General features: G+C 44.7%; 1 protein-coding gene across 1 annotated transcript in view; it reads right to left on the bottom strand.

The window, feature by feature from the left end:
* MREG (melanoregulin) overlaps positions 1-12,046 on the bottom strand; it is a 70,888-nt gene that overhangs the window by 37,071 nt on the left and 21,771 nt on the right. The window contains exon 2 of the mRNA XM_057551280.1: positions 5,512-5,671. Within this exon, the coding sequence (XP_057407263.1) occupies positions 5,512-5,671 (160 nt within the window). The remainder of the gene's footprint in view (positions 1-5,511; positions 5,672-12,046) is intronic.

The following is a 12,046-nucleotide window of genomic DNA, read 5'->3' on the forward strand; positions in this document are numbered from 1 at the left end:
ATTTTATTTATTTTTTATTTTTGGCTGCGTTGGGTCTTCACTTCTGCGGGCGGGCTTTCTCTAGTTGCAGCCAGCGGGGGACTACTCTTCGTTGCGGTGCACGGGCTTCTCATCGCTGTGGCTTCTCTTGTTGTGGAGCACGGGCTTTAGGCACGTGGGCTCTAGAGCACAGGCTCAGTAGTTGTGGCTCATGGGCTTAGTTGCTCCGCGGCACGTGGGATCTCCCCGGACCAGGGCTCGAACCCGTGTCCCCTGCATTGGCAGGCGGATTCTTAACCACTGTGCCACCAGGGAAGCCCAGTACTTACATTCTTAATCAAAAATGTAAAAGCCTTCTTCAACAGAGTAAAAATCTTGAAGCCATTCACGAACTCCTAAAAGAACTATTACTGAACCTTCAGAAGAGGCACCAAATAACACGTCAGAGAACACTAAACAAAGAGACGAAGGGATGGAAAGAAACATGATGAAATATCTTGACGCTAATAAAACTGAAATCATGGGTTGCAGTCTTAACCAGCTGTACTCACTGTGTAAATGCATAATTTGGGAAAAGTGTATTATGACTGGGACCGCTTCCTGAACTGCAGTCACGATCCCCAAACCAAACCGAGTTCTCATCCCACTGATGTGAGGGTCCCTTTCATATCATTGGTTTCAAAAAGTCACAGAAATAGGCTTTGGACAGATTCTGTTCATGCATTTTGAAATCTACATGGAATCACAGACAATATCTAGTCCCCTCTAACAACTTCAATCGTGGTGCTCATTATATATTTTGTCTCTGGATTCATAAAGCCCAGATTCAAATCCTGACTCCATACCTTCAACTGTGTGGCCTTGGACAAGTTGCTTCAAATAGAAATAATAACGGCACCCACCTCACAGTTGTTGTGTAGAGGACTTAATTAATCTATGTCAAGTGGTTGAACAGTGCTTGGCACTGTTTTCATTATTATCTTGGAGGACAAGATTGTTCAGTGTGATTAAAATTATTTATACAAAATAAGTAAATAAGGTACAGTGATATTTCATTAACCATTATTAAGCTCCCTAGAACAGAGTGTTATATGAAGTACAACTAGGTTAATGAAAATGAACATAAGGATAATGATTTAGTGACATGATTTTGAGGTTGTTTACTATTTCTTAAACATAAAGTATTTTACAAAGTCAAAGACAAGAGCAAAATTTTTCCACTACTTGGAGATCTGTAAATGCATCAGTTATTCTGCTGACAGTCTTCAAGCTTTTGAAGGCTTGTGTAAATGAAAGTGGGTTATATTAGAATTAAATAATGTTACTGTTTTATTTTCTGACGCTGGAAGTAATTTTAAGTTCATGCCTTTGCTTCATTATTTGCTCTCCTATATATCTTCTTTTCTGATTTTTTTTCCAATTTGGGGCAACACAGCAAATGTAGCTTTAACTATATTTGCAGCCTTCCTCCACCAGCTCCAGATTCAGAAAGGGAATGTAGGCGGTGTAGTGTAGACTGTTTTGAAATTACTCTTCATTTTTCAGAGAATTCCAAATATGGACATTCCTGGGTCTTTCACACTATTGCTACTCAAGGAAAAACATAATGTTCAGTTTTCCTTAACGTCTTGCTTGAGCTTCTAAATTGTATCATGCAAAAATATCTAGGGTTTCTTGTTCCTTAGTAGGTGGAATTTGTTTTTCCCTCAAAACTAAAATCCTCCGTTTCATTAAAATTTGTACCAATTTTACCCTGCATGAAAAAGAAAATAAGCAATATGAATGTTCAAACTTAAAACAACCCCAGCTTCCCACTTCTACCTTCTAAATCAATGGTGAGTTCATTTTTCAATCATACTGAACAAAATAACAATAATATTAAGTAGTAGTAGTCCTTATTGTAAATGTTCCTTATATATCAGTAGCCCATAAACGTTATTTTGTTTAGCTGACACATTTTTTGAATGTGAACTATCATTTAAAAATCTGGACATTTTTTATGCAAGTTTGGATTTTTAGCTTCTCTTAAAAATCCAAAGTTCTGGCAATTCCATCCTAAGCATGGCGAACAGCTATCTGGAGCTCAGCAGCTGCTCCTCTTAAACACTGTATGAATTCCCAACGCTAGTCAGTTTTGCACCCTGAAGTGTTTTTCCTAGGTTCTCCCAAGAAGGAAGCACTGTGACAATTCCAGCATTTTAAATACACACATACTCTTTGATCCAGCAATTCTACCCCTGAAAAAATGATGGCAGGGTATACAAGTATATATGGATACCCACTGTAGCATTGCTTCTGCTCCTAATAGCAAAAAACGTGAATCAACCTAAATATTTATAGGGACTGGCTGAATAAATGATAGTGAATTCATGCAAGAGAATACAAGAGAGCCCCCAAAACCACTAAGGTAAATCTACACATGTTGAAGTGAAAATATGTCCAAAATATATTATTAAGTGGAAAAAAAGGGTGCAGAATGATATGTAATATATGATCCAATCTGTGGGAAAATGAATAGATATATTAATATATTAATATATGCTTTTATATGCATTTCAAATTTTTGGAAGAAAACATAAGAAACATTTTTTAACCATGTATATATATTATGTATGTATGTATACATACATACCTTAAAATGTATATTTTATATATATCTTGTGTATGTATATGTATTTTTTTTACACCTGAAAAAAAAAGGAAGCACCATGAACAGAGACATTTCACATCATTTCATGTAAAATCGTCATCATCACATCTTCATGTTATTGACCTGACGGCCTGTCCTGGTTGCAGAGTTCCTCTAGAGTTAAACTTGACTTCATTTCTTAGGCAAGGAGAAGAAAAAGCCTTTGGGGCGGGGGAGGTGGGATGAATTGGGAGATTGGGATTGACATATATACACTAATACGTATAAAATAGATAACTAATAAGAACCTGCTGTATAAAAAAATAAAATAAAATTCAAAAAAAAAATCTCTGGGGATGGGGTCCAGGAAACTTATTTTCAAAGTAATTCTTACATACACTCAAGTTTGAGAATCACTGTTATAAAAAGTTCCCAAAAATGGGACCTGTGGGGCTTCCCTGGTGGCGCAGTGGTTGAGAATCTGCCTGCCAATGCAAGGGACACGGGTTCGAGCCCTGGTCTGGGAGGATCCCACATGCCGCGGAGCAACTGGGCCCGTGAGCCACAACTACTGAGCCTGCGCATCTGGAGCCTATGCTCTGCAACAAGAGAGGCCGCGATAGTGAGAGGCCCGCGCATCGCGATGAAGAGTGGCCCCCGCTCGCCGCAACTAAAGAAAGCCCTCGCACAGAAATGAAGACCCAACACAGCCAAAAATAAATAAATAAAAATAAAGAATTATTAAAAAAAAAATGGGACCTGTAGCCATTTAAAGTATAGGTAAAGTGTAAGACAGAGACATGATCCGTGCCACTGAGAAGTTTACCAGTCAAACTACGTACAGAACATTTCTACATCTGGAACTCACTCATTGTACACTACTCCATTAAGTATGAATGTGAGATGCTGTATATATACATGTTACACAACATTAAGTGGCCTAGATGACAAAGTAGTGGTGTACTTGTATTCAAATCAAGAAGAGGTTTTTTCCAACATACTGAGGAAAATATGGGAGAAAAGACATTGCTTCTATTCTTACTTATTTCTTCTGTACCGGAATAATACAGGATTGAATTTCAGCTAATAAGAAAAAAAAAGAAAAAAAGAAAAAGCCTTCTGGAAGGCCCTTCACACAGGTCCAAGAGCAGCACAGAAATGACACGGTGGCCGCTTTGGAAGCTGCGCTTATTCAGAGCGCTTTGCAGCTCACGTTGCCTCCTCTACTGCTTTTTCAAAAGTAAAGACCAACAGGGCAGAGAGACAGGAGCTCCTCCAGAGAGAGCGGCCAGGCTCAGTGCAAACACCCTTCAAGCCCCTTTCACATCTGGCATGAGGCCCTGGGGAGACAGAGAAAGGTGTCCTATATATATTACTTCCCTATTGTTGTCACAGCTTTGCACAGAGTGGAGAAAGAAAAGGAAGAAAAGAGAAGAACTAGTTCCATTCTCACCAGCAGAAACCCTAACTGGTCAGCCCAGTACAGCAGGGTAAGGATTAATGCTTCCCATTAAAGGGAAAACAAGGTTATGCAAGCATTCCTGTCCATATGCTCAGGAAGGGCAGCCAGGATGGTTATTCCTGGCCTGAGCAGCATTTATGATGTCCTTTAAATGTTACCAGTGGAGGAGGGGATAGCAGGGGGGAAGCCAGGGGTAGCACAGTGCATGGCCACTAATATGCTATGCCTCTGAGTTAAGCGCTGTGATGGATATCTAGCAGAAGTTGTCCCTACCAGCACTCCACACCCAAGAAAGGATGCTCATCAAAGCCACTGCGGGACTCTCCAGCCTACTCTTCCCCCAGGCCTCAAGAATCAGAGGCAACTGTCATTCCCCACCTCTCAGCCCACCTCCAACCCCCCAAAGGCATCCCAAGTCACACCAGAATTAAAGGACCGGGACACATGACTCTTCTAAAGTTATCATCTCCTGCTAAAGCATGTTTTCGGGGGGAAAAACAATTAGTTAACAATTAATTAGCAGAAATAAAGAAACCTAGATAAGGAACAGGCACACCCCCTGCCATAACCCTGCTCCCATACATACACACTCTGGTGCTTTTCTTCATAGCCTAAGCCTGAGGTTTTAAATGTCTCTGTTCTTCTCAATTACTACATGATACAAAGGAAAACATAAAGTCATATCTAATATAGGCATCTACTCAGAACTAACAGATGAACACAGAAGTTAGAAAACTTAGGTTGTATTACTTGGAAAATGATACACATAACATTATATTGTATTATGTATAGTACTATAATACTACTTTTGGAATAAAGGAGAAAATAAAACATCATCCCTTTTGCTGTTTTCTCTTCATTTATGAAGTTGTCTCCTTTTCAATATTCTGGTGTTCCCATACCAATGACTTTGATTAAAAGCCCATTAAGAGTGGTTTCAAGCCTTATCACAAAAATCACCTCACATATGGCAGATACACTGTTTGATCCATAAGCACAATTTAAGAAGATACAAACAGAAAAAAAAACCAATTCAGGCTCCATTAATTCAGAAGTAGTGATGATGCAAAGTACCTCCCAACCTTCAGTCTGAATCTTTAATGGTGTCTCGCTAAACAACTGGAAAGATTAGAGATGGACTGGTTAAGCCATTTAAGACCATAAAGTATCTTCACGATCTGAAAAGCACTGCCTTGCTGTTTCCGTACTGCTATAACTTGTATCATTAAAGTAACAATTAGAAATCAGTCTCATCTGTGTATTAAACAGGTGTACCAAGACCAGCTAAAATTAGCAACTAGATGCTGCTAAAAGACCTGCCCTATGTTTCACGCATCTCATCCTTCATTCTTTTCTCTGTTCTAAGCTGGTCTTCTCCATTATTGCTGTTTTTCACTGGACATTATCACCTGCACACAGCACGATCTCAAAAGGTGCTTACCTCTGAATCTTTGGCCTGTTGATTACGAACAACGATCAAATTGTAGAGGATCCTGTCGTCGTCTGCCTCTGTGTGGGACACATCGCGAGGCACGCTCCACAGATTCTTTTCATCTTCCCTCACCAGCGTGGCTCCGAAGGAAGAATATGGATTGTTACCACTATGGGATAAAAAAGGGGATATCAGGGCTTTGTAGTATATATTACATATGATATATACATCATATGTAGCTAATATATAATATAAATAAAAATGTATATTATATAACATATAAATATATATATATTCCTAACAAAAGAATCTAAATTGTCTTTAATAATTAAGCATAACACAATAGAACAACAAAGAAATCACTTTAAAAACAACAGAGGGAGGGGCTTCCCTGGTGGCGCAGTGGTTGAGAATCTGCCTGCCAATGCAGGGGACACGGGTTCGAGCCCTGGTCTGGGAAGATCCCACATGCCACGGAGCAACTGGGCTCGTGAGCCACAATTACTGAGCCTGCGCGTCTGGAGCCTGTGCTCCGCAACAAGAGAGGCCGCGATGGTGAGAGGCCCGCGCACCGCGATGAAGAGTGGTCCCCACTTGCCACAACTAGAGAAAGCCCTCGCACAGAAATGAAGACGCAACACAGTCATACATAAATAAATAAATAAATGAACGTGAATTTCTTTAAAAAAAAAAAAAAAAAAAACAACAGAGGGACTTCCCTGGTGGCGTAGTGGTTAAGAATCTGCCTGCCAATGCAGGGGACACAGGTTCGAGCCCTGGTCCAGGAAGATCCCGCATGCCGCGGAGCAACTAAGCCCGTGCGCCACAACTACTCAGCCTGTGCTCTAGAGCCACAACTACTGAAGCCTACGCGCCTAGAGTTCATGCTCCGCAACAAGAGAAGCCACCACAATGAGAAGCCCATGTACCGCAATGAAGAGTAGCCCCCGCTCGCCGCAACTAGAGAAAGCCCACGCACAGCAATGAAGACCCAAAGCAGACAAAAATAAATAAATAAATAATAAAAACAACAGAGGACAGATATAACAGGATACCTGGGCAGAGGTAATTTTACTCTGTTAAGCATGAAATTTAGCACAGAGTACCCCAGCAGCTAAGAAAAAAAAAAAAGAAAAGAAAAAAAGAAATCCAATGGGGAGTAGAATTCTCATGTGATTAAAAGAAGGAAACAATTAACATGAAGAGATGAACTTTTTACTGGCTCTGAACTCAAGGAAATGCAGTAAATGTAGAGTGCAATGGTATGTAGTATCTATCAAATTCCCTACAACAAGAAAACTAAGTAATAAATATGCACATCCTAATACTTTCAATAAACAATATGGGAGGTTGAGTAAGGACTTCAGGAGCCCCATGTTGTACATTTGTTTCATGGTTTACCCTCTGTGAGGCAGTATCCGTGCTCGGGCTTATGAGGAGCTGGGTGGCAGAGCATTGTCCCTAGGACATGCTTATACACAGACCTGGTTAACTTCTGTGGGACTGGTCAGGTAGGATCATGCTGGTGTTATCCCCGTCATCTAATAATGTGTATGAGGCACTGACCCCATGTTAATCACAGGGCTCAATAAAATTGTAAGCCACACGGACATGGTCCCTGTCCTTGGACCTCACTAGAGGGAAACACAGTAATGAATGATCACGTGACCATATAATTAAAAACTGTGATAAGTGCTATAAAGGAGGAGTTCAGGGAGCTGGTGAGAGCTAGCGAGGGTAGCAACAGGTAGGCATTGTGGAAAAGGGGTGCTTGAGCTTTAAGCTGAAAGATAAGAACAGAGTTCCAAACAAAGGAAATGGCATGTTCAAAGGCCCTGGGGTGGGAGGAAGCAGGATGTATGCATGAGAAGAAGGGGGATGTTGGCTAGTGAGTGAAAAAGAAGCTGAGGAGGCCGTTGGGGCCAGATACCCCTGGCTTTGTAGGGCTGTGTTTTCTAACATTCTTCAGAAATGTGGTCTTTATTCCTAAGAACGAGGTAAGATGAGGAAGGGTTTTAAGCAGGACTGTGATGTGACATGAACAGTATTACATCTTGAAAGATCTTTCTGGCTGAAGTGTGGAGCATGCTACAGAGGGGTGAAGAGTGGACCTGGGGGATTCATTAAGATGCAGCTGAGGTAACTCGGGTGAGACAGGTTCAGTATCAAGATCAGAATGACAGTGTGCAGCTAAAGAAAAGTGCATTATCCGGGAGCAGGAGAGGGTAGAAGCTCTCTGGCTTTTCGCCTGTATGGTGAGTGATGCCCTTGTCTGAGGCAGAGCTAGGATGCCCCACGGCCAAGGGGTGGCAAACACATCTGCAGGTGTGACCTGAGTGAACAGCAAATGAGGACAGACAGTGGACACCAGATAAGCAGACAGCACCTGGGAAGGAGGGATGAGAGTAACTGACAGCTGGACTGAAGGGAAATGTTAAGGTTTAAACAAACACGAAATACTCAGAAGTTGGCACTAAGGAGATCTTGCCACGAAAAGCAAAGTCCTGGTCACGAAATTGGGGCTCAGCACAGGAACCCTCCCATTAAGGGAAGGGCTCCAGCGCTTGAGTGATGGGGTACAGGTCAGGCTTGAGAGAGCCAACCACGGCCCACCTGTGAAAACGGGGGAAAAGAGGGGATGGGATCTTGGAACCAAGGCCGGCAGGAGGCCGGCTACCTAAATGGAGGCTGGAAAGTGCTCTTCAAATCCCTCTAGCTGAGGTTCAGAAGTGTAGGGTCTGAGACTGGGCAGAGTGACCAGAATTATGGAGAAGGAGTGACTTACAGGGAACCAGGCGCAGCTCAGCCACCGTGTTCTCAGAACTGCCCTGTCTTCCCTTAGCTGCCTGACGCCGCAAAGGCTGAAGTACAGAGGGGCCCGTTCCTCTTAAGAATGACGAGCCAATGAAAGAGGAGGCAAATGATTCCTTGGTGTCCATATGGGCTTTAACGAGCATGTCAAACTCATTCATTCATTCATTCAGTTGTTTGTTTATTCAACAAGTGTATACTGGTGCCGGGCTGGGTGCTCTGCGGACTCGAAAATAAAGTGGACATTGTCCCTGCTGCTGGTGTGACTAGAATGCAAGGAGGTAAGTAATATTTTTTTTTTTAAGTGCAAACAGAAAATTGTAGGAACAGGGAAGAAGTGACACATTATGCTTGATGAGAAGGAAGTTCGAGAAAGGTTTCGTGGAGGCGACGACATCTAACCCAGACCTGAGGAGTACACAGCCTTTCCTCAGGAAGAGAAGCAAGGGGAAAGGTGTTCCTGGCAGAGGGAACAGCACCAGCAGCGTACGGAGGCTTAAAGTGCCTGCAGGGCTGGGGAGTTCCAAGTGTTCACGCAGGGCTAACCACACAGGCCCAGAGGGAGGGAAGAAAAGGTGATGTGGGGTCAGACTGAGGACCTGCTGGAGTTCAGGCTTTTTTCTGTGAATGGTGACCAGTTATCAAGGCGGTTTTGAGCCTCGTCAGGTCTGGGTTTTACAGAAACAACCCTGGACGAAGAGGGAACAGAGAGATGGCTTAGGAGGCTGTCACAATCAACTGTCACAAGAGGGTAGGTGTGGCTTTCCTGCCATGTTCTTTGAGTTTCTAGTGTCAGGGGGCCTCGGGGCCACTGTTGGGGAGGAGATGGGCAGGGCTGCCCGGGCAGAGAGAGAAAGAAGCCGCTCTGTTTAAACCTCATTTGTTAAGAGTTACAAGGAAGATTTTTTGGGGGCATAGGAAAGGTGGAGTTCTATCGCTAAATAAGTACATGTTTAATTCTAAACATTTCGAAATACTGGTTGGGGTGAGAGTGAATGAGGGTGTGGGCTCGAGAACGAGAGGGAGGAATAGCTGCGAGAGGATGGGTTCCAGCAGCATCAGAGGCTCTCAGACGTGGCCGCCCTGGTGACTGGTGACGGGCGGCACAGAGGTGGGAGGAGACGAGTCAGTGCTGACCATGTGAGGGCGATGCCTTTACCTGGGACGGCTCGGAGGAAGCCAAGGCCGACCTGCACGCCTGCAGGACGTGCAGACAGCGATCAAGATCTGGGCTTAGGAGTGAGGACAGGGCGGGAGATCTAGACTTGGGAGAAATGCTCGTGCATCTCCATCACTGCAGAAGCCGGGGGATCAGAGGAAGCGTCTGGGAACAAGCAGGGAGTGACGAAAGACCACAGGGGAACGGCTGACCTAAGGAGCAGGGGTGGCAGGCAGACTGGAGAGAGCAGGGGAGCCCAGAGAGAGAGAGAAAACACTGGGACAAAGCGGAATTCCCAAGAGCAGGCAGCACTGCAGTGTCAGAGCGTGAAGAGTATTAACTCCAACTTCTTTTTGCCTAAATAGATTTTGCAGCCAGTGATAAACCACACGGTGCTCTACCCAAGGGCCTCCACGCTCCATCCCTCCTGTTGTACAACCATCTGAGGTCACAAGGATGGATGACGCTATCCCACTTTGTAGGCAGGGACAAGCCTAACGAGTTGTTTGACTTCTCCCCAGACAGGCAGCCAGCGGACAGTCCCCCCCAGCACGAGGTCCTCGATGGGGCGTCTCCAAGCAGCCTCGGTCATGAGACTGAATCCAAGTGCTGTGATGGGGACACACCCACAAACACAGCGGCTCAGATAACGAATACATGTGTGAAGCTAACGAATACATGTGTGAAGCGTTTCCCCCTGGCAAATTCCCCTGGGGCTTCTCCTCAAGGCATCCAGACCCCGGGGGCACAGCTTTCACCAGGAGCTGCAGCCACCCGCTGCTGACACCACAGCACACGTCCCTCCTGGGTCCTAAAACTCGAGTACGTTCCAAAACTGGTCTTTTATTTTTCCCTAAGTTTGTTTCATTTGTAAGAGTCTTGTCTCTTCATCAAGTTGATACGTTCCTCTAGGGCAGGGATTGTACCCAGTATTTCTTTCACATCCCACACCACCTGGCGGGGGTGGGCACAGAGCAGCTGCTTTAAAAGTATTAAGTATCCAATACTTAAATGGAACAAACTGAGCAGTGATCCCAACGTGCTAAAGGAAATCCCAGACATAGCTCAGTAAAACTTCCCTAGAGCAGGAAGTTGGCCGGTACCCACCTGAATAATCAGTCATAGACAACATTTGACAAAGAATCAGCTAGTCCCTATCTGCTTGATAACCCACAGTTTCTTTGCATGCTTTGAGAAGACAGCTGCCTCCCTGGTCAGTTGCTCCTACCCTCTCACAACCAATCAATCATCAATCAATCAATCAATCTGTCTTCTCTTTTTCTTCTCCCCCCACCACCCCCATACACGTGTGACTCCAGCCAATGTCAAACAGTCGCCTCTCAGCCTTAACTTACAATCCCTGTAGGCAGGTCAGCATCGGGCCTGTGTGGATGTCTCCAGACAGGTAGTGCCTCTCCAGCTCCCCCTAATTAGAAGCAGTGCTCCCCTGACGTCCCGTGAGCCTAGGACTCTGCCTAGTCGCTAATCCGCCCGCCCCCAGGGGACGATATAAAACAGGGAAGAGAACCAAGGGCTTCTGCCCCTGGGTGAGCAATGACTCTCACCCAGGGCGATGCTCTCAAGCTCGGGGTCTAGGCTGCTCTCCTCTGCAGTGCGGCCCCTACTCCGCTTGGCTGCCTACCTCCCCTGCACCTCGCTCCCACCACCTTCTTCTCATCCGTTAGAGTTACAAGTCACAGGGCTTCCCTGGTGGCGCAGTGGTTGAGAATCTGCCTGCCAATGCAGGGCACACGGGTTCGAGCCCTGGTCTGGGAGGATCCCACATGCCGCGGAGCGACTGGGCCCGTGAGCCACAACTACTGAGCCTGCGCGTCTGGAGCCTGTGCTCCGCAACAAGAGAGGCCGCGATAGTGAAAGGCCTGCGCACCGCGATGAAGAGTGGCCCCCGCTCGCCGCAACTAGAGAAAGCCCTCGCACAGAAACGAAGACCCAACACAGCCAAAAATGAATAAATAAATAATTCCCATTTAAAAAAAAAAAAAAAAAAAGAGTTACAAGTCAGGTTCCTTTGGGGGCACAGACATGGTGGGGTTCATTGCTAAATAAATAAATCATTAATAATTTCACCAAAACACCGGTCAAGGTGAAAGTGAATGAGGGAAGGACCTGTCAGACCAGCCTGGCTCCTGGGATCCCTGGTCCCCATTCCTTTCTTCCTGCCCCACCATCCAGTCAAGGCAGCATCCACTTTGTTGGGTTTTTTTTCTTTTTTTTTGAATTTTATTTTATTTATTTATTTTATACAGCAGGTTCTTACTAGTTATCTATTTTATACATATTGGTGTATATATGTCAATCCCAATCTCCCAATTCATCCCACCACCATCACTGCCCCCCCAACCCTGCTTTCCCCCATTGGTGTCCATACGTTTGTTCTCTACATGTGTGTCTCTATTTTGAACCTTTAGGATGAAGAGACCAGAGCAAAGAAAGGCCTAAAGTAAACAACTAAAGAAGCAGCTTGGGAACCTCTGTGCTCCTGAAACTGTGAAGGACTGTGGGACCTGTGTAAGGAGAGCTCCATGCAAAGGCCCTGGGGTCTGAGCCAGAAGC

Source organism: Balaenoptera acutorostrata, chromosome 8 (assembly GCF_949987535.1).
Source record: "Balaenoptera acutorostrata chromosome 8, mBalAcu1.1, whole genome shotgun sequence".
NCBI classification, from domain to species: domain Eukaryota; kingdom Metazoa; phylum Chordata; class Mammalia; order Artiodactyla; family Balaenopteridae; genus Balaenoptera; species Balaenoptera acutorostrata.